Below are 23,629 nucleotides of genomic sequence, written 5' to 3' on the forward strand. Positions count from 1 at the left end.
AGATGTTCTCCAAACCAGACAGAAATGCAGCTAGTCTGTCAGTCTTCAGAAGCTGTGCATCTCCCACTACTGCCTGCTGGATGTGACTCCATTCCCACTGGGCGACCTGGGGGGGCTGAAGGGCTGAAGGTGTCGTGCTCTGGGGTGGTCATCATGGAGAGTGTGGCCACAGGGAGCCACCAGACTTCCTGCTGACAGACCTCAGAACTCTGGACCCAAAAACCACTTGGCCTGCAACTGCAACCGGAATCTGCAAGTTCACAGCAGTAAATTAACAGCAGGATTGTCTAACAACTGATCAGTTATGTATTCATGTACAGTACAAACACACAGACTTCAATGCTGATGCTGTTTTTCTCTTTAGTAGACCATCAGTATCTGAACTGTTGATCCACACCTTCTTCAAGCAGGTGGATTTCCTAATCATGACATTTGTTGTACTTGGAAAATTGATGTTAAGGAAAATTCCACTAGATGTTGCATGACAGTAAATTAAACTCGGTCCGTACATGCTTTTATTTTGGAAGATAGGGCTGCATGCGAAGAAGCACCTGAAATGTATTGGTTATAACTACAGTATAGGTCATAAAAGAACAGTAAGGATTTAGAAACCAGGCACTTTTTAGCTCACCAATAATAAATTGTGATGGCACTGTGAAATCCAAACTACTGACAGTAACAGTACTTGATGCTACAGTTCACAAAATATGTCTTAAATCTTCAGACTGTCATCAGTCAAACAGTAGATAAATCTGCCACCTGATAAATTTTCTGATCTTATCTGTTGTCAAATAACTGTTGGATGTTAACATGCAGCAGAAGGAGGTGTAACTATATGAACTTTTATCATCTCCTAAACAGCTGATTCAACATATTACATCAAGTATTACACCAGGAGGGAAACGTTGACATGAAAACGCAACTCATTTTGTGCGCAGCTGTGTCTGTGATTGAACATTTCTTACCTTGTTCTCCATATTTTTTTGATACTTTGTCCACTGAAAAACAGACACTTGCACGTTTTCCAAATAATTATTGTCTGTCTTACATTCACGGTGAAGGTCTGTGTTGTTTTGAGTGTTCAGAAATCTGTAGTAATTAAAGTAATTATAAGGACTGTAGATGGCAGGGATGGGCCATGTTATTTTCTTTATTGTATCACAATCTCTGCAATAATAAAACATGAAGAGTTATCTTGCCTTTGACTTTTTGAATACAAAAATGAGAGACATTTGATAACAGCAAAAGTCCAGAAAAACTGTCACAACACAATTCAGATACCTGGGTACGTCATCACATTGCGGAGATCTGATAGGCTCTTGGCCCTGTCAGTCAATGTCGCCCCTTCCTCCCCACTACTCTTGTAACTGGTGGCAACCAAACATTCCCCATTGGTGAGTGTGAAGAGAAGTTCAGGCTACTATGGTTTGAAGCGACGGTAAAACTTACATATTCCTCTGTAAACTGTTATTGTTACCTTTAAGTAACTGTACGAACGTGGAGCTCGTTAGTCAATGTCTTTTTCATTCACGTTAGCCTTATTAATTACCTCGATAATTAAGCTAATTTAGCATTAGCCAGATAATGTTAGCTTACGTCGTCTGAATCTGTTTAGCAAAACTAACCGTTAAGTCCGAATAAGACGTTTTTTTTCTGTTAACAATCAGCTGAATTAAATGTTGTATTATAGGTTATAAGTTAAGTTAACTACAAGTAAATTTTAAGTAGCCAGCAATGATTTACTTTACAATTGCCATTTATCATGCTTTGTATTCCCCCTTTTCAGAAGGAGATATTGCATTTTTACTGAACTAACTCTCCAAATGTAGTTTTAGCTCACAGATTTATTTTTTCATTCAGAATATGCTGCATGATTGGTGTATAATACAGGCTGCATCTACATATTCAGCTGTCCAATAGTATATAAAATTGTAAAAGTTAACTCCACAGTGACTTGCTACAGTGCTGAAGTCGCTCACACATGCATTGATCGTAATCATAATGCATTAGTCATGGGAATTTGGATAATGTTACACTTTGAAAGATAAACAGTTGTACTTTGAAAGCTTCAAGTACAGTTTGCTGTTATTGAATCAACATTTTGAATGTTATAATCTAATATTGTATCAGAGTATTTTTAATTGAACCTAAGTGTAGACATCTTGCAGACGTGTTTACATTTGATGCAATTTCGTGATAGTATATTTTCAGAAAATGTATTAGAAATTCAAAAACAATGTTCCTTTTGAATGCTATACTCTTATTTGTACTTATTTGTTAAGGGGTATATTCTGGGTCTGAATTTATCCAACGTGCTCCATGAATAGTAATAATCTTCACTTTTGGGAAATTTGTTAGATTTTTTCACATCACGTTAGCTTGCAAAATAAGTACAAATGTCTTATCCTCCACAAGATGTCGCCACATGCATTGATAAAGACATCAGAGGCAGCGTTGCAAGGCACTCTGTACAACTCGTGGTTTCCTTATGTTGAGCCCCATCGGCAGTCGTTACATGAAATAAAATATGATGACAAAATGTGTATTATACAGATTTGGTTGAAGAAATGTACCAATGTTGTTTGCAGAGAATTTGCATCCTGACTTTCTCTCTTTCATTGATGAAACAATACAAAGAGCAGGAATGGCACCTAAGAGACCAAAAAGTAGAAGGAGCAGTGCAGGGAGTAAAGGCAAAGATAAAGGTGAGTGTTTGAATGCTGTCCTAATATATGTAAATGTATTCATGTTTGTTTTAGGAAGATCTGTACACACAGATGTGTAAATAAAATCGTGAACTGACTTTAACTTCCTTTTCAGACAAGAAGACTCAGCCACCTACACCTCAGGATAAGCCTGGTAAGAAAAAAGAAAAAAAATTTGCCCATATTTTTTCTGAAAGAAAATGAAAATATGTGTCATTACTTTAGTATTTAGGTTAGCACATTCGTATTTTATTTTAACATCACTTATTTTATCAATCAACTTCACTGAAACTGTAAAACTGATTATTAACCTGACATTAAATGAAACAAATTTAAAATATCTTAAATGATCTTAACAGGAGTTATGCAAAATTTGACCTGCTTTTGAATACAGTTACATTTTTTCTTTTTAAGTATTAAATTAAGTTTACAAATACTAATACTGATACTTGGGAATTCCACTGGACTTCAATGCCTTCATTTATTGGCTAGGTTTTTAAAAAAATCTACTTTATATACACAATATTCAGATTTACTTCAAAGATTATAGTAAAGGTCTTACATTGAAGTAGTAATATATCAAGATTGCTGAAACTAATAATGAGAGATATCTTTGAGGAGAAACCACAGGCATTGTTCCAGATCTTGAGTGTACTGTTGCATTGCCCTTGGACATGCTCTCTACTCAGCTGTGGGTCCCCATTGTCAAGGTTTGGTTTACATTCAACATACCAACCCTGAAAACATGCTTTTGGTCAAATTCAGGTCATCAGCAGTGTATATTTTTACTCTAGATTAGGTCATTGTATCTTGTGGGAGTTAAAAATAAATATTTTAAAGATTCCTCCAGTTCAAATTTCCTCTGGTTTGTGCATTTATTTGTTAATTTTTTTAAAATCAATTTTTACCTAATACACCCAGCAGTATAAGTCCAAGATGTGAACACATCCTATGTAGGTTTGTTTTTGTTATATATTGTTTATATATATATATTACTTGGCCTTAAATGTAACCCCAAATCATGTCTTTGCTCTAAAATTGAATAGTTAACCCTGTAGGGACCAACATTTTGTCCCAAAATGGGACAGGAGTCTTCATCTGGTGATGACAGCATGTAAATGTAGGTTTTCTTTTTCACTTCTGAAGGTAGGTTCTGAGGCTGCTTAAGAACATTAGTGATGGGCTGATAAATCCTGAGTGTTCAGTCCTAAATTCTTCATTATTTTCACCAGAGATGGAAAAACACTTATCCAAAATCAGGATGTACTGTGGTGTAGTATAAATATCTTACAATGTGCTGTCAAGAAATGCTAGCCTCGGGTGAATTATGCAAGAGGAAAGACAAATTTAAATCAAATCTTTTTTGGCGCAGCCTACAAATGCATTTTAATTGCATTCTTGAGGGATATGGAACATTACACATCGCACTCTCTTTGTCTCCCAAGCAAATATTTCCCATGAATACAAATGCCATAGTTGACACATAACTCTGTGAAATGAAGGGTGTGAGTTTCCACTACAATGATTTGGCGTGAGACCTAAGTGGTGTGAGTGGAAAAGGTTGACACACCCAGCTGGGAAGTGGTTACTTAAGCTGTACTTGAGCATTCCCAGCGTCCCCTCAGCAACCTTGTGGAAAGACTTTGAAGAGAGAGACCACAAGCAGGATGAAAACTATCATTATGTTGGGCCCTGTTTACGGTAGTGTGCCCTGGACTGAGTCTGGTCTTAGATATGGTGGAGTCTACATAGATTGTTTATTAAGAAAATCTTTGTTGTGGTGATAGTGCTGTACTGTGGTTTTATATAGTAACAGCCCCGGCTCGATATCTGTAACTGCAGTTTATATCCTGAATTGGTGTGTTATTGATCTTTCTCTCACATGCCAGGGTAGAAGAACTACATTCCCCCTGAAAGTGGCTAGACTTTGCATGTAGGCTATTCACAAGGATTGCATTTCATCCTGTGATGTTGTAGGGTGGTCCAGCCTCCAGGGAGGGGCAGGTGAAGGATCAGAGGCATTGTATGTTTGATCAGAAAAGCAGGGGCAAGAATCTGTGTCACTGTCTTTAGTTTAGGTGACTCCTTGATAGCTGAGGGTATACGCTCTTAGTTGTTGCATCTGTATAGCCTTAGTCATCACTCTAGTGTCTGTTTTCACCACAGTCTCATCATTTACCTATCAGTCTGTGATCCTTGATCTCCAAACCAACTGCGTATACCGTTTTACACTGTATTGTACGTTTTTAACCTCCTGGCTTTTCCGTAGTTGCATTAAACAGTGCACATTGCATTGGGTACAGGGAGAAGATGATGGGAAAATTCTCATTTAAAATGCAGGAGACAGTTATTTTCACATGGTTCTTGCAAATTTGATTTGAGGAGCATGTCTTATTTAACACACGGATGATGACGACTGTAGTTTATTTTGTGCAGTCAGGGGCAGAAGGAGAATGCACAGCCAGCAGGAATAGAGAATAGAGAAATCTCAGATTTTTGGAGTCAGCAAAGTTAATACAGGCTGTGTTTCTGAGTATATCCACTACAATCTCCTTACGTGATTGTTTACATTGTTTTACTACAGAGCTTCTTGCCGTTAGATTATCTCTTACAGACTATTTCTTTGCTTGATCAACATCAGTTTGCCTACATTGCCTGAACATGTGTAATAATTCTCCTGGTAACCCTATTTTCTTTTCTGTTTTTTTCTAAGTTTCAAAATATCAGTAGCCCTGCTGGTTAAATCTGATGCAATGAAATGGGATGACCTCTAACATCTTGAGTAGAAGTACCAATCTTATAGACACATGGCATGAATTATGCTATTGTTGAATGTTCTGTCCAGTTACAGTTATACTCCAAAGGCAGTTTGTGATTTGGAATCCAATGTCCTTACTGTATACATGTGGGGTTTAAATCCAGCTATTTAAGTTCATAGCTTCCTCTGTATATTCTCTTTCTTCTCTAAATTGATTTTGAACTCTCTCATAAAGGTCACCCTGATGATATCTTCCCCCTGGTCCTCACATCAGCCACTCAGGAGCTCTTTGGTTGCCGAACTGATGAGGATGTCACAAGGGAGAGCCCGTACAAGCTGCTGAAAAAAGACAACATCATACAGGACATTAAGACAAGAGCTGCAGTGTCTGATTTCAGCCCTGTGAAGCAGATTGTGCTGGTAGGGCTGATCCAATGTCGTACAGATCCCTCAGACAATACCTTGAAGACAGTGTGATGATGTACAGATCCAAGTTAGAGGCTGTGGGAACAGACAGAACTACCAGTTTAACCTAATTTTCCCCCTGTCTGATCCAGACTAAACATATGGTAAACACCACTCTTACTTTATGCTTTCATTCCCCCTTCTATTACAGCACATTAGTTTAATGAGACCAGAGAGCCCCTCAAGGACCAATACAGACTCATCAGTTATGAGCCCTAAGTAATGCCAGCTTTTCTTACACAGCTAAAGCCCAGCGTCGGCTATAGTCGTGCTTGTGTGGTTGCCTGTCTTTTTCCGTATTTCTAAACCCAGCAACATTAGTCATTTTGACTGAAATCTACATCTCACTCCATCATCCAATATTTGGAACACATTACTGCTGTAGAGAGTTTCTTTGTTGCACCCAGAAACAACTCAAATATTCTACATTTATTTTAACTTTGTCATCAGAATATGTAAGTGTTGTGAATTCCAACTTCTTTTATCTGACAGGACTACCCGGAGGAAGAGATCTTGCTGGTTTTTGACAGGAGCTTCACTTATGGCCAGTGCTTCTACTTAGTTTTGACACCAGAAGCCAAGGACAGAATATTAAGCGTAAGCAGAGAGACTTTGATTATGGTAACATGGTTAATTTTTATTTTTAGCAGATTTTGTTCATACTAATACCCCCTCCAGCCCTTGTGTTTGAAATTGGGTGTCATAATGACATTTCCTCGATACATATTTGATTAACATTTTTCCATTACCATTAACAGAACTGTCAGCAAAAATGTTATCCACTATTCATATCAGCGGTAGGCATGTTATTTTAGCACTTACTGTCAAAAGTATTGGCTGATATTAGGGTCATATATTAGGATGCTTTACTAGCAGACATGTTTTTAATATGAAATAAAAGACTTAAAAAGGCACTCCATTGTCTTGCAGTAGCAAATCTTATTATTGGGTTTCATCTTCTTTATACTGTGTGTTCTGGTAATTCTGTCTGTGTTCTGCAGCCCCCAGAGCCTGAAACACCAGAAGTATTTGAGAGTGAAGTCAGTAAAACTCCACAACCAAAGCTCTGGATATCTCTTGGCAGTGAGCAGGAAATAGATGAAGAATCTGTCACGGAGACCAGACAAAAGGCACTGCAGTATATCAAAACACATGAAATCTGTATATTTTAGTCAGATTTGTTTTTCATCTTTTTTTTCCATTCCACCTCTCTATTCTGTTTCTTTGTCATCATCAGCTGTGCTACAAGTTCTCCAGAGTGCGGAGGAAGTTTGGAGTACCAGTCTGTTTTTCTGACCGCAACACTGCAGCTGCTAAGGATAGCTACCTGGAGTGTGCTTCCTACCAAGACAGCAGATTCAGCATCAAGCAGATGCAGAGGGACTGCGGGATGCAGGCTGTTCCTAGGCTGCAGAGCAGCAGTGCTCAGACGCAGTGGTATGCCAGCAAATCAGTACACATAAAACACATTTGTTCTGCAGGGGGTGAAACACTTAGAGGTTTTGCAAGTCTAATGAAAAAAGCTCACCTGTTTTAAATCAGTGAAAATGCAAACTTAAATCGCTGTTAGAAGTTTGTTTTCATGTCATGCTTTCAGCTTTGCATCTACTCATATATGTATCTGGAACAGATTATACTGTATAATCATACAATAAACAAACCTTCATTGCATGTATGACATTTTAATCTATAATTACTGTTTTAATAATGCCTTCATACTCATAAATGCTTTGTGTTGAGTACATGTGTCCTTTTTACAGGCGATTTCAGAAGAATATCTGTACCCAGTACTATCCAAGAGAGTTACATGAGGAGGAAATTGAAAGCACCACCCAAGCTGAGAGTCAGAGGAATTTATTGAACTCAGTAACCCCCAGGTAAAATGAATTTTTTTCAGTAATTCATTGTATATTGTGTAATTTATTGTAGATATTATAGAGGTTGACTCACACATTACTGTATCAGTGATAGGAAATATTACTATTGTAGAAACATCAGAATATTCACAACAAATATCATGAAGGTATTTTACAACTCTCGTGGACACCACTTACTTTCCCAACCTACTTTATTTTTTGCTGCCATCTGTACTTTCACTGCCTGGGTTGTTTATGACAAAAGCTTTATGATACTTACTATTCTCACGCTCTCCTAGACCTCAGCATATCTAGTTTTGTGGCCCTCTTTGTCCAGGTAAGAGATAAGATAAGAGAACATTGTGAGTGTTATCAGAAGCACTTAATGTAGCTGTAATTACAGAGAGACACAACTGAGGAAATTAAAAAAAGATGTGTGTGATTTGCTTCTAAAAATTTGACCAGGGTGTTGATTGTTTTGCAGGGTCTTGCAGGCCCTTCAGCAGGAAGAAATTATAAATGTGTTCTTGGATGACTGCAAAGCTTTGGGGACATTAGCTGAAACTGGTGACTGGTCTGGGAAGGTTTCTGAGGATTTGGTGCTCCATTACGCCTTCACCGACCAGAAGTACACAAAGGACAAGAAAGTCAGCAGTATTAACTGGCACCCTACCATCTTCGGTAAAGTGTCAAGCCTTAAGGAACAGAGCTGTCTGCCAGAAATTTGCTCATGCAAAAATATATACAAGTCTGTACAGCCCTAGCCTGACACTTTAAAACCAGCATTGTCAGTTCTGTTTCAGTTCTCTGTAAAATAAGGAGGCTGGTGTTGGTACCTCGTATGGACTATGCTGGGGCTGGGGTGCAGTGGTTAGCAGCAGATTATGTTTTTAATCATGTATAATACCATTTGGCTTTAAATGTCGGCAAGGATAATATTGAGGGACAATAACTGAAAGAAATATATCTAAAATAGATCTCTCCACACTATCAGTGACAAGTACAAGTGTTTCAAGGAACTTAAAAGGAATTCCTACTTTGTAACATTTCTGTCATCACCCAGAACCAGAATCAGTGTCAAAACATAGGATTAGTGCATATATGCTATAATGCTATGCTTGTAAAGTAGGCTCTAGCGTTACTCCACCAGTTTCTCAAAAAAAAAAATTTTCAGCGTATTTAAGATTTATATTCCTGCTGTTGTGCAGTGATGTGATGTGTTCTTTGATGTGGCAGGTGTGATCGCTGTGGCTTTGACAGACAAAAAGAAGGTGCAGTTGGATGAGTCCTCTGCACTGATCGGCAGACCTGCTATCATTGTCTTCTACAGCTTCTCTGACCCCTCTAATCCTCAGGTATGAAAAGTAGATGAGAGCACTTCATTGAATAAAACGGGAGCAATACTGGGGAAAAAAACCCATGATTCTCTCTTTCCCTGACAGCTCACCTAACCTCTGTTTGAAACCCACTTTTATAAGAAATGGCAGACAGGATGTGTTCTTTGCTGTCATTCAAGATGATTGTGTGCTGTTGGAAAATTTGAGACACTGTATTGATTTGACCCAGGCTCTCAATCAATAAAATTGAGCTGCTAAATCACTAAAAAGTAATATGAGTTGTGCATAATGTATATACTCACCAGTACATGTGCCATTGCCCTGATTTCAGTGTTTACTGGAGTAGTGCTCAAAGTAGCAAAAGGTACTGTGCAGAGGAGAAGGGACATGAAATAAATATATTAAACAATGCAGTCTATTAATGTAGCCTATTATAAGTTTGAGTGAAGTTAAGCATGAGGCAGAACAATGTACTGCTCTATACTGTCATTCTGCCCCTCCGGGGTCTTTTTCTCTTTATGCCTGATGAAGTAGAATATACTGTATGCACATGGTTTTGTGAATTAAAAGCTGAACCTTGTATGGGGAGCTTAGAATAAATAAATACTTGGGATCGCAAGTAGCCAATACATGGGAATTTTGACTTTGAAATGTGATATTTATAGCCTGTGTATGTGTGTTTTTTGCAGTTACTGCTGGAGTGTCCAGATGACATTTCTGCCTTTGAGTTCAACCCATCTAATCCAAATATTATTGTTGGCGGCTGTGTGACTGGCCAGGTGTTCATTTTTAGCTCTGTAGCTTTAATTTACTGCCTTTTGGACTTCACTGCTTTTTTTTTTTTTTTTAATACCTCCTTTATATTTCAATATAAAATGGTAAGAGATAAATGTAAAAGAAATTTCAGGATCACATACTATTTCCCTCTATCATTTCTGCTCTTATTTTGTTATCAACATTGATCACATCGATTTGGAAATGTGTTGTGTACAGAACCAGGCTCCAATGTTGATGTCCACTTAATGATTTTACATTCGTCATGTCTCAGGTCGTGTTATGGGACATTTCTGCTCACATCGCGCATTTACAAGGAGCACAGCCTGGTGATAAAAAGGCCACCACTGACATATTAGTAAGTACCCATATCTTGTCTTTAATGTGCTCAATGTTGCTACCATAATACGTGCTATTCTGTGTCTGTGTTGTTGTATTACAGCTCATATTGGCAGTTTTTAAGCTAGTGATGTTGTCAGTTTGGTTTATTCAAGTATGTGTCCTCAGTTTATCAGAGCATGCAGCATATTTGCTGTAACGACAGGCTGTAGTCTTCAGTGGTGTTCTATGACAGAGTGAGATGATGATAAGTTCTCTCCCCATCCTCACTCTTTCATTAGCTGGGAATGCAGTGGCCTACTGGCACTTTTCAAGCCAGCCAGAACTAGCTCCACAGATGTACTAATACCAGGATTAACTCTCCGAGCAAGTAGTATCACTACATAACCCTGTTGCCAAATAAAAGCGGCCTTTTAGGCTTCATATAAACACCCCATTTAGACTCAAATCATCTCAGTGAATGAAGCCTATTGACTGAACGCTGAACTTTCAAAGAGGTTTTCTCTTTTGGCTTTATATCATAGTAAACTAGTATTTTCATGGTAGATCTGATTGAGGTAATAATACTTGACAAAAACAGGGTTTAGATTTAAACCCACAACATAGCAAGTACAATAAAGCCACTATGGCTTGTTGAGACATTCAGACAGCAGATATTAAAGCCATTCTGTGCTTTAAAGCCTGACCTGCACTGCTGTCTTCCACCCGACTGCTGGATTTAAATAGACACATATGCCCCCATCATACAGCCCGCATTTGCTTTGTGTGTTTTTACTGCCGCTACAGTGGAACAGCTGTCTCCATCCCTCTCCTCTCTACTTCTTCCTCTTTTGCTTCCCCTCTCCCACCCTCTGTACCTCCCTCTATTCTCTTTGTCCTTGTTTGCTTTTTATTCCCCAGAGTCAACAGCATCCGCTCACATACACCAGCTGTTACACAGGTCTACATCTACCACCGTAGTTTGTCTCCACGTAGAAGATAACACTCAGGCAAATCAGATCACTGCCCTCCCTGCTGTTTGCAGTGTAAACAATGGCAGTCGTATCTGCTATAAGGCTCTATTTGTATTTTGGTTGCTGTGAAAGCTGTCCTGCATCAGCACCTGTTACTGGCTTATCAGATAAATGAAGAATTAAACCTTCTGTGTAGATTAGTCTTTTGTTCGTTTTGTTCTACATAACAAATCCAGCTGCAGGTGCAGCGTACGGCCAAGCTAGTAGCTATATGTGCACTCATAAGTAGCATGCAGCAATGAGTAGAGGTTTAAGGTGGTAATCTAATTTTAATAACTTGCCTGTAGTTTGTCATTGTTAATATCTTTACTTTCATTTAGTCTGCCATGATCTATGTAACTATGACTACGAGTGTGTGTTTGCTTATTCATGTATGCAGGACAGCAGCACCTTCATATAGCGTGACTGAAAAAAAATCCTTTAGTATACATTATTTTCAGGTTTAAGGATTAAAGTCACAGTCTATATACTTTTGTGTATTTGGATATTTTTGAATAGCTGTTGAGCTGTATGCAGTCTTTGTAATTAGATTGATTTGTCAGAGTGTACTGTACAATGCATGCTGCGTCTTTTGTGTCTGCTCTCCCACCAGGACCTTGATGACAATAAGGAGAATAATACTCCAGTCGCACGCTACTGTGCAGTGTCTGCCTTACAAAGCGGTCGCAAAGCCCCAATTACTGATGTCCAGTGGCTGCCACAAACATTTGAGGTACAAGGGGCTGAAGGGCAAAGGGGGTGGAGGGAATTAACAACTGCATGTCTGACTCCAAATAGGCAGAGCAATGATAATTTACAGTTATTTCTTATTTCATTACCCACCAACAGTCTTTCAGCGTACACTAGAACCTTTCACAAGGTTACTGGTATTTTTATTTGACCTCTTGATAAAAGGTGCTTTTGTGTGACTGCATAGCAATGGTTTCAGTTAAGCATTCTTTAATGTTATCGTAATCACACGCTTCATATCTAATGTAAACGCTGTGGCACAGTTTAACATACCACAGCCAACAAGAGCAGACTTTAATCATTCCCATGTAAGTCTCAAATTGGATAATAAGACATTAAACATGTAAAGGTCACGCAGGTATTGGCATAAGGATTTGTCTGTCTAGATTTGGAACACTGACAGAGTTTTTTTTAGGACTAATGTGTTAATGGCTACTTGAAAGTCAACAGGTTTAACAGGATGTAAGACATTTGTGGCCCAGGGTTGTTGTCAAAGGAGTGAAAAGGCTGTGGTTGTAAGGCTGTGATTATGGGAAACACAATGTTTAGCAGGAAGGCACATTGAAAGGGAAGGTTGATTTGGAATACAATGTTAGAGATAACAAACACTATGCTAAGAAAAGTTACAGTTGGTCATGACTCCAAGGTATGACTAGAAAAATAACTGCCACAAAATGTTGCCTAATGTATCATAGCCTCAAGACGTTATTGGTCTTTACTTATACCGATACAAACGGTCCTGTTTTTGGTTCAGCTTTTATCCTCTAACAGTTATCTGGCCCGCAAGAAAATCCTCTAAAAATGTATTGATCTCAAGTGATATTTGCTGCAATGACAGTATGGTATATGCTCTGTTACCAAGCATAAACACATCCAATAATAAGTGTGTACAGAAAAGCGAGCAGCCATAGAACCATCCATACACAATAAAAAAACGATGACTTTACACAAGTTCAATCAATTATTTCAGTCCACAGAACAATTCTGGTTTCCCATTGGTGCCATCCCTCATCTCGATATAGCCTGCTGTAATAAATCATTTCAACCGCTTGCACTCATCTGGATAAGTAAAATAAGGCAATCACCAGAGTGCCCACAGGGGAAACATTAACCACCCATATATCTTCAGTAACCCCATTCACTCCTATCAGCACTTTATAATACTGAGCCTGATGTTGACATTTGTTGATTTTGTAACTCTCTCTCTTTGATTAGGTGACCAGGAGGGGTTTACCGATGGAGAACATGTATAAGGTTTCTGTTCAGGTTGTCACTTGCTCCCCTTACAGGTAGGTCATATACATAAAATGCTCAGTTTAAACGTATAAGGAGCCGTCAGTTCATGGAATGAAATTATTTGTGGCAGATTTGGACATGCCTGCCTCTCCACTCTGTCTGCATCCTTTCTGTTATTATTCCTCCTTGCTGTCCACTGGTTCTCTCTCCTGTGTGTTTAGTAATTGACTGTATTAAAATGTCAGTTGTATTTACTAGATATAGACATAAGCTATTATACTAGCAGTGTTGGTGTTTGTGTGAGTGCGTGTTGATGAAGCTGATGGCTCATGAAAAGATCTGGGAATGTTTTTTTAACCCTCAAAGGCACATTTTATCATCTGCTGTGCATATACCCATCATAAAAGCCAGTATCAGTGTCACATAGGTAAACAAGGAACTGGTGGCCTATAATCCTTATAGCAAATACAGTCTGACTCCAGCCAAGAGACCTTAGTGACCTACTATTCCCCTCTCTCTCTCTCTCTGCTATTGTTTCCTGTCATCCTGTAATGTTTATTAGATGTGTTCTTTTCTGAGATTAATATGATTGACTGACTTTATTGCACCTCTGTACTTGGATGGAAAACGTACACAGATCTTTTAATAGGGAATACTATTATCACAATGTGACAATGCTGTCTTACAAGGAAAGGAGTGAAAGTAGTCGAGCAAAAGTACAAAAGTACTGTATAAGTGAAAGTCAATACCAAGGGAAAAAAGTAAAAGTCCAAAGCAATTCAGTTTAATTCAATTTTATTTATATAGCACCAAGTACAAGTCAAATTGTCTCAAGATGCTTTACAGAACCCATATGCCTGACCCCCAGAGCAAGCCCTAAGGCGACAGTGGCAAGGAAAACACCCTTTTAACAGGGAAAAAAACCTTGAGCAGAACCCGGCTCTTTATGGGGGGACCCATCTGCCTGCTGGCCGGGCGGGTTGAGAGGAACAGAAGAGGTAGAGAGATAGAGGTAGAGGGGTAGAGAGGTAGAGGTAGAGGGGGAAGGATGGGAGTAGAGGGGGGTGGGGAACAAGGAACATATAACATACAGTTGGATACAGTATGATAAGCTAGATGGAGAAATACCATCTAAAGAAAATGACATTATGGGATGATGATTACTGACGGACTAATGTGAAGACCACTTTATTGTTTGGTAGCTTCTGTGGATGCAAGACTTACTATATCTTAAGCTAAATGGATAGAATTCTAATTTGTTCATTATATTTTGTATAATTCAGACTCTGCACAGTAACTAAAACTGTAAACATTTTGTGGCATACATAGTACATTATTCATAAAAAGAATTAATATTTTCCCTGGATTATAGTGGAGTGAAAACAGAAAGCAGCAGAAAATGGAAATAACCCAGTAAAATAGTACCTCTGAATTGTAATGCAAGCTGTTTATTTTCCCCTACTGAACGATGGCTCCTGTCCGTTATTGTGACACTCAACTAACTTCTGCCACAACATCTCAGTAGATAAATAGTGCCATAAACAACAACAGCATCAGTGGGTTGAAACCCACAGTGTGTTATCTAATTTATCCTCTTCTTGCTGAATATACTGTGTCAGTCTGGTATTGAAGAGCTGTGCAGTCAGTGAGGGTATTGTCTTTTTTTAACCAGATTACAGGTCCCACCAGACCCAGTGTGTCTCTGTGGTTTACAAGGAGTCATAGTATCTCTCACAGAAACATCTTAGAGAATTCCTATCACATACTCTATAGGCATGCTATGTGTATAAAGCAGTGGACAGAGTAAGATGTTACAGAACTGCTGATACGGCATCTGTGAGAGGGTGATGAAATGTTCCAGGACATGCTTTCTATGTTTGAACATTGAAACTGCTCTTGTGGTGTTTTGTACCCTCTCAGTTAGTATACTAGTTATTGTTATTGGTAATGAGAGCAGTGTACAAGCATTTGTGCGTGACTGTAGCTGAAGAATTCAATTGTGAAAGCTAAAAATCTAAACGAAACTATGAAGTATTGATATGACTATAATAATCTAAGGACATGTCTTGGATGTCCAAATATCCGGCAGTGCAGAGGTTACACATCACAGAAGGGTTCTCAAACAATGTTCACTGACTGTATTGTCAGATGCTGGCTGTCATTGCATTTGAAGAAACCACAAATCCACACTGTCTGTCTTTGTCTCTCTTTAAAGCACTATAATGTTCTGGGATGTGCGAGTGCCACAACTGCTGAACCAGTCACTGTCAGACAGGCAGCAGAATGTGGATCAGAAGACACCGATTACACCCTACAGCGTCCCTGCAACTTTCGAGCACCTGGACCGGACATGGAAACCGCTGTTCAGGGTACGCCAGTGTTTGGGGTCTGCAATACAGAGCTCACAATTGGTGTAAAACCGTAGCATCTTTTGACTCTAAACTTTAAAACTCAAGCTAAAACTCAAGCAAATCAGACTCAGCAAATCACACAGCTTAGTGTTTGTCATAGAAATGCCATTAATTTTACCTGCAGATTGAACTTTGAACATATTTTAATACAAGTTAGCAAGTTTTGTCATCACCTGTCATGACAAATTGAAATTAGATGATTAAAAAATGGATCTATGTAGATTTATAGATACACTTAGATATCTTTATGGTTTTAATTTAATAAAGGACACGAGTAACCAAAGGCTTTCTCCCTCTAACTAAGCAGCATGACTTACACAAATATTTTCAGAGAAAAACATTAAGATTAGCCGTTCCACTTCCCCTCTTGTTCTGGTTTTAACATAACCAATTATGTAATGAAATTACAAATCAGAAAGGATTTTGCAGAACAGATTTTATTCAGGACTAAATCTTTGAGTTTGGCAGACAGTCTACAGTGCTAATTAGCAAAAACTCAATGTGATTGTGACATTAGTTTTGTATTTATGTGTATATTTTTATGCATTTAAATGGGGCTCAGTTTGTGTTTTTTATTGTGCAAATGCTAAAGTACACTCTGATTTGATATGTATATTAAATGTCTTTTAGTTCTTCAAATATTAAAACTTGCCTTCTCTGTCATCTATCAGATTTCCCTGCCAAAGATCAATAATAGTGGAGAATATGCTCCTTTTAAGTTCAGCCTACAACATTACGCCTGTAATGGTAACACAGGGAAGAACTCAGGTGAGAGATTTACCCTCAAAGCTGCCACAGTGTTTTTTTTGTTTTTTTTTTAATTTTGGTCTGCTGTACTTTCTTCCATTCTCCTGCAGTCTCACAAATGAACGTTGCATAATGACAATACTTTGTACTGTGAATAGTTTATGGTTTTATTGTTTGATGCTAAGCACCTCATGAAGCTTACTCACGCTCTCATTCAGTCCAAATAGATTGTCTAGAAGAGATAGCTGTTTAGTCATTGTCTCTGTTTTACACATTACACATTTACACACTGGATAAAGAAGCTAAGTTTAAAATGTGAAATAGAAATGTTATTGAAAAAAGCTGCAGTTGTAGAACTCTTTACTTGCAGGTGGCGCAGGTTTTAAAACACCTTCCTTGACTCTAGATGGAATCTGGATTTGAAACGTTTTCTTTTTACTCTACCTATACGAACTATATGTTATTCATAAGATTCTTTTCTGAAGCTACAGAGTCCATATATTATCTGGAAAAACTGATGCAAGTGGAGAGACCAAACTATAAACATGAAAAACATCTATCTCAGGCTTGATAGTCATCAGAGCTGTGTGTGCATGACTGCAGCTCCACATTTTTGAGGTTTTGGATTCTTGAATTGTGCTCTGGATGGCTGAGCACAGTGATGAGTGGGGCAGGGTTTATATGGCCCTCAGGTACGCTCCTTCTCTTTCTCTGTCTCCCTCTTCTCGTCTCTGGTTTCATAGCACTTTATTAAGTGGTACTTCCAAAACAAGGCCCTCATAGTTGCGGAGCATTGGCCTTGCTGACTGTCAGCTCTTTGCAATATGCTGCTCAGGCTCCTTGAGGGCCAGAAGATGATCGTATATGTCCTGACTGGTCAAGAAGAGACCTGTCTTTGTCTTCCTGGAGGTCTGCTTCCATAAACACAGCTTTGGTGGCTGGCGGTTATCGAATTAATATGCTCACTAACTGAGGCAATAAATCAGCCGCTTTTTTTTTTTCAGCAGCCCTCAGGCAGTCTGTTATTAAGGCTTTAATGAATCCCTATGTGATTAATGCTTTAGTGCTCCAAAAGTTGTTTAACTCATATTGATGAAGGTGCTCTTTGCTGTCTGCTTCTGATCTTTTTACGCAACATTTTATTCTATGCCTTCTTTTATTTCTGATGTTGGAGTCACTAGTTATGGAAGCAACCACTGTAAAAAAAAAAAAAAAAAAATCTCCACTTTGCCCTGTAATAGTGCCACATGATTTTCCACATTATGTTGAGTTTTGGTGAGCAACCACTCATGGGGATTAAGCAACAACTGAGCAGCAGTGCAGTGTGGTAAAGGTGAAACAATGTCTGTAGCTGAGCTGTATCATCTGTCTCATATCTTTACACACATCTCAACTGGGGGAAAGTGGATTTAGAGGAGGTGTGATTGAGTAATCTGATCTGACCTTCAAGAGCTAATCTAACAGAGTGGAACTTGATTGGGAGCAGCCTGCTGGTAGGGGACTGTGAACGGATAGACCTGCACTGTCCCTGACAGACAGTTGGGCTTTTGTGATGGAAAACGTTCCTACCAGTCCAGCCTGTCTCAGAGCTTCCACCTTTCCCCTCCTGTCCCGGTTTTCTTCAGAGTCCTCAATCCCACCTCTACCTCTTATGCCTTTCTTTACCTCTCTCCTCATATCCCCTCTTACCCATTCACCTCATCTGTACCCCTCCCCACCTCCTTTCCTTTTGTCCATCAGTCATCTTGTTCATGGTCAGATTACAGAGTAGACTGTAGCAATGCCAGTGTTCAGTCCCAGTCAGTTATTTCCTCATTCAAAAAAAAATAAAGTAGACATTTTTATTTGTTATCTTCGTTTAATTTTAAGAAACTGGTGTTTGCCCAATTCTTGAACATCATTCTTCCCTTATACAGGTAAACAGTATTTGGTTAACTGTATGTTAGTGAAATTGTTTGCTAACAAGACTCCAAACAGCTGAAAGTCAGATATGAGACTCCTAACAAGTGCTTTGGGATTTTAAGTAAATGTTATAATACACCTGGAAAAATTGTTTTCTTATGTCCATGAATGTTGAATAAAAAAGTATGAATTGAATCTGAATTGAATTAACCTTTTTTTTTGTTTAACTTTCTTCCCCTACTGCACTCTCTCAGAAAAAGCTCATGAAAATGATAGCACAGAGGACATCACAGACTACAGCCAGCTCAGAGCTCCATCAGCCCAAACACTCACAGCTCTGGAAGATGTCAATACCAAGTTCTATTTTGGAACACAGGTAAGCATTTCTGCCAGTAAAGTCAGCATCAGGAAATGTTTTACTTCTGTACAACACTCAGCTGCTTCAATAAGCTTTATTATGATTAAGTCTGACATCAAACTGTCCTTTTTCACCATTAGGCTTCATTTGCTTTTCAGCCACCATCTTCAGCTCGCATGTCTTTCAGAATCATGACTTTAAATCTACATCAAAACTTCACCTTAAAGTTCTGTAATGTGGTTTTGTTTTTGTTTTTTTGCTGGCAGGATGGAGAGATTGTTTACACTGACTGGAAACTGGAGAAAGATGACTCTGGACGACTGCACAGTGAGTAGTCGGGATTGCATTAATCAAAGTGTATTCAAAGGAGCGTAAACAGTGTATTCTTGAATGTTCTCCAGCAGCTGCTGACAGCAGTAGATGGACTCATAAAACAATTATGTCCATTTTATTGAAATGATTTTAATAACCGCTATCACGGTAAATCATCTGTTCGGTTTGGCAGCCAGGCTGAATGTAATTACCATGATAAATCACTCGCCATATTTATAATACGCAGAGGGTTAATGTCTCTTTAAATGCATTGTGATTGCTTTGGAAGCAAAATACTGTCAAATCTAAAATACATTTGCTCTTCCTGTCTTGTGTCTGTTGCAGGTGCCAAACCTCTCCTCTGTTTTAGAGCGCACCAGGGTTTGGTGAACACAATACAGCGATCGCCTTTCTTTAAAGATATTATTTTGACGACAGGAGGCTGGAACTTTGCCATTTGGAAGGAAGACTTTATGGTAATTTTAGCTACCACTGTCAAAGAAAGAAAAACACTAAAAACGGCAACTTTCACTGTGCATGACTTTTGTATATAGTCTGCCTTTATAAAATCAATAGAATTCAGATAACAAATTTTTTGTTTTCAGTGTTGAGTACATGAACAGATTTTTTCAGAATAGCTACATTTAACACAAATTAATTCTATATTTTAATATAATTCAGATATATTATGACCTATACAGATGCAGTTAATTCCACTTTGAATTTCTTATGACTTTCAACATCCAGGATGGCCCCATTGTCGTGTCACCAAGTTCTGAGCAGCAGTGCACTGTGGGATGCTGGTCCCTGTCCCGACCAGCTGTTTTCTTCATTGGGAAAGAGGATGGCAGTATTGAGGTGTGGAACCTGCTGGAAAACACCAGTGAACCTGCACACATCCATGCACACATCACCAGTGCCAAGATTACCTGTGTCAAACCCTGGACTGTGTCTCGTGAGTTCTTGGCCTCTTCGATGCACAAACCAACAGCAGCTTATGTGTGGTCCATTTAAGAAGGCATTGCTTGTTTCAACTTTCTAGGTTTTGTGTCCCACACCGAAACCACATACTTACACTAATGTTCAAAAGTTTGGGGTCTCTTAGAAATGTCCTTACTTTTAAAAAGAAAAGAAATGTTTTCAATGCAGATAACATTAAATGAATCAGAAATACAGTCTAGACATTGTTAATGTGGTAAATGACTATTCTAGCTGGAAACAGCTGATTTTTAATGGAATATCTACATAGGGGTACAGAGGAACATTTCCAGCAACCATCACTCCTGTGTTCTAATGATACATTGTGTTAGTTAATAGTGTTAAAAGGCTAATTGATGATTAGAAAACCCTTGTACAGTTATGTTAGCACATGAATAAAAGTGAGAGTTTTCATGGAAAGCATGAAATTGTCTGGATGACCCCAAACTTTTGAACAGTAGTTTATATGTTCACCTAAATTACAGTAAATAGAGCTAAGCCTGTGATCTAAATTAAAATTTCTTTATTAGACAAATCGTAAAGTAATATTATGTATAAAATATTTTTATGTCAGATTGTGATGTGTGTTTTGTACACGGAGGCTGTTTTTGGGGACTTTTAGCCACACAGCCATTGCTACAGCGGTCAGGATTGTCATACTCTCATAATGGGCAAATGTTGAAATGAGCAAAACTTAAATGAATCACCTTACAATGGGTGATCTGTCTGTCCACTTTCTGCCATTTAACCAAGTTCTGGTCGCATAATTTGAAAGGATCATATAATTGCAAATTATTTTTTAGATATTGCTGGAGGTACGAAAAAATGTGACGTAATAATTAATGATTCCAGACCATATTCCCATGTTGGGCTTTCCATAATACTTTCATATTTTAGCAAGTATGATTGTGATTGACACAAACAACTCAGCAACACTAACTGTACAAATCTTCATTTTTTCACTCAACACTTTACAGCACAGAGACTTCATTAGGGTCTTACCAAATTATCATAAAATGGTACTGACCTGCATTCTGTCTCATGTTAAGATAGTTTTAAAAGTCTTAAAATGACATTGTTGAGTTCGGCAGACATCTTATACCCTCTGCTGCTCACTTAAAAACTCTGCTGTACCTGCTGTAATTTCTTGCTGCTGCTCCTGCTAAGATAAAGCCACTGCCTGCCTCTCTTCCTGTTTTATTTATTTTTCTTAGCCTTGCTGATATGTTCCGTATTTTGGCATTTTTCAGCCGTGAAGCTCATTTACTGGATTGTTTTGTACCTACAGCCAAGCTGCACTTCCTGGCTGTGACTGACGACCTTGGAATGCTCCGTGTTTTCGAAATCCCAAAGAGTCTTTACATTCCCTCCAGGACAGAGGTAAGACAGTCCAACCACCTCCTCTGTACTCACTTGAAAGGAGACTGTGAGCTGCGTCTTTTCCTATTATTGTACAAAAACTACTAAAAATAGACCCTTGATCAAAGTTGAGAAACTGTGGTATCTTCAGCATTGCAGCATGACAACAGTAGTTACATTTTAGAGCCATGTATGCTGCTTTGCTCCAATGCTCACCATTGTATTGTTAGCTATGACTGTGTGTAATTGCTGCCACAGTGTACATCACACTTTGGAACTGCTAACCAGCGTCTGTCTCTTGTGTCTGTGTGTAGAGTTCGAGTGTGATGAAACACTTTGAACTGGAGAAAGTCATGCTAAAGAATTATTTGAAGCGGGACGAAATGTGGGTGAAAGAGAAAAAGGAGGCAGAGGAGCTAAAGAAGAAAACGGTAAGCTATGGATTTTAAACCTCAGCGGAATTTACTGTAGACTTGTGCGTCAAACTATTTGAATGTAAAATGGTCCAGCAACATTTGGGCAGAGAATATTGTAGGTGTCCTACAATATTTGCAATTTTCTGAAACTGATATATGGTCGGGTGTAAAGGTGGGAAAATAAGCATTTTTTTCCTTTTGTAACTTTACATTTTTACAGAGAATACAGTAAACAATTGGAAAAAAGGGTTTCAGACAGTCACTCAAGCCTGTTTTTTAGTTTTTACTCCTCATCTCCAACAACTTTTCATGCCTTCCAGGAGAGATTGTCCAATAGTGTTTGCCCTTATTCTACTATCTAAACAATTACCATTCTTTGCCATAAAGCTTTTTTTGAGGCTGTTCAGAAGATCTACAAGCACTTGAGCCTTCAGATGTGGTCAGACAACATGCCATACAAGCTGGTTTGTTGTGTGCTTACTGACACATTTACAGCCAGAGAAGTAAGTTTGTTTAGGAGGATTGTTGGTTTGAGTTGTCATGCAGACTAGTGTAATCACCTAACCATCAATATTTGCTGTCAAAGTGGCTTTGCATGAGACCTTCCATTCCTCTGCTACACTTCAACCTCACTGTACGGGTGAGCAGTCCTCTAAATGTACAGTGATTCCAAGAAATGTTTATTGACCCAGTTAAAATGTGTACCAGTTCAAAGCTGGAAAAGCGAGAGTAGGTTGTCCCTCTCTCACTGCCTCTGTGTTTCTGTCTCATTCTCTCTGCCCTCATGTTTAATTCATCCAGATGGTTATTTGATCCTGGACACTGGGGATAGTATCATATTGACAGCCAGTGCCTGAAGTCTGTCTGCTAACTATAGAAGCTAAATCTTTTAGTGGCTATTTGTTTCCATCTTAGACTGGATGGCAGCTTGAATGCCAGTAACGTTTTGTTTTTGCTACAGTAATCTCATGTTTGTTTCTGTTTGTGGATATTCTCTCCTTCCTCCTCCAAACAGGCTTCAAGTTCCCACACATGCTGCTATCTTAATCTCTGCCGCTTGTTGACTTGAATGCACCAACTAAAAATCTAGTTCAAATACAGAACAAGGACAAGATATCTTGGGAATTTATTATAATCAGTAATACTGTTTAGAACCTCGGTGGATGGAACAATAAATACACAGAAGTTTAATTAGTATTTGTATGACCTCAGTAGGTTTGCACCTTCCAAAATAAGAAATGGTAGAATTTTAATTTTCATATGATCAACAGAATTATGGAACTATACTGTTTCTGCACTTGGAGGTTGTGTAAAATTTCTGTTTTAGGACTAGAACAAGATGTCATCTGCTTAAAAGAATGTGTCTTGTTTTTTATGGTCAATGTTTGTATTACTAAATGAAAAATTAGTCTATTAACAGTTAGAGGCGATAGAATTTTTACCTTTAGATGGAGAAATATGAGCTCTTGGCTCTTGCTTGTTTGTTTATGACTCTACTTCTTCTCTGGTTTTGTCAGCAGGAGCCTGACAAACCAGTCAAACTCCAGCATGAGAACAGAGAGGAGAACACGAAGGAGCACAGCCATTACCTGACGCTGGGGGAGAACGTCCTGAAGGGCGTGGGCCTGTGGCCAGCTGCTGCAGACACAGGGAATACCTGATATCACACACATGCACAAACACAAATTACATTTTATACAAAACAAAGTCTTCTTGTTTTTTTTATTGATTGATTTTTGTAAATTTGATGGCTTTACGTGTTTTTATAAAATCATTTTTGAGACATCTCTCACGTGAAAATTACTTTTATTTAATGCCACAGTTTGTATCTGTGCTGCTGTTTTCACAGTATTTGTTGTAGCTTACAGAATGTGTAGTAGCAGTTTTACTTAAATTTGCTCTTTATCATATTTATCTGCAAAATATGACAACAA

The 23,629-nt window shown here is 38.5% G+C and overlaps 1 protein-coding gene across 4 annotated transcripts; it reads left to right on the forward strand.

Moving 5' to 3' along the window:
* Window positions 1-1,372: 1,372 nt before the first annotated feature.
* Window positions 1,373-23,482, forward strand: dnai3 (dynein axonemal intermediate chain 3). 4 transcript variants are annotated; one of them, XM_023263258.2, is made up of 23 exons: window positions 1,373-1,438; window positions 2,589-2,705; window positions 2,821-2,859; window positions 5,699-5,883; window positions 6,421-6,525; window positions 6,930-7,058; window positions 7,166-7,365; window positions 7,689-7,805; window positions 8,269-8,465; window positions 9,021-9,139; window positions 9,811-9,900; window positions 10,170-10,253; window positions 11,840-11,959; window positions 13,192-13,265; window positions 15,428-15,581; window positions 16,295-16,391; window positions 18,527-18,648; window positions 18,897-18,957; window positions 19,288-19,418; window positions 19,690-19,897; window positions 21,209-21,300; window positions 21,594-21,710; window positions 23,213-23,482. In XM_023263258.2, exons 2-23 carry the CDS (start codon window positions 2,645-2,647, stop codon window positions 23,354-23,356), a joined length of 2,646 nt encoding a protein of 881 aa, XP_023119026.2. In that variant the 5' UTR covers window positions 1,373-1,438; window positions 2,589-2,644; the 3' UTR covers window positions 23,357-23,482. The 4 variants fall into 4 exon arrangements, 3 of the variants coding, with proteins under 3 accessions (XP_023119026.2, XP_023119028.2, XP_054871078.1); XM_023263260.3 differs by having other exon boundaries at window positions 1,387-1,438; window positions 2,638-2,705; XM_055015103.1 differs by having other exon boundaries at window positions 1,387-1,438; window positions 2,638-2,705; window positions 23,216-23,482.
* The last annotated feature ends 147 nt before the right edge of the window (window positions 23,483-23,629 follow it).

This window comes from Amphiprion ocellaris, chromosome 2, assembly GCF_022539595.1.
Source record: "Amphiprion ocellaris isolate individual 3 ecotype Okinawa chromosome 2, ASM2253959v1, whole genome shotgun sequence".
Taxonomy (NCBI): domain Eukaryota; kingdom Metazoa; phylum Chordata; class Actinopteri; family Pomacentridae; genus Amphiprion; species Amphiprion ocellaris.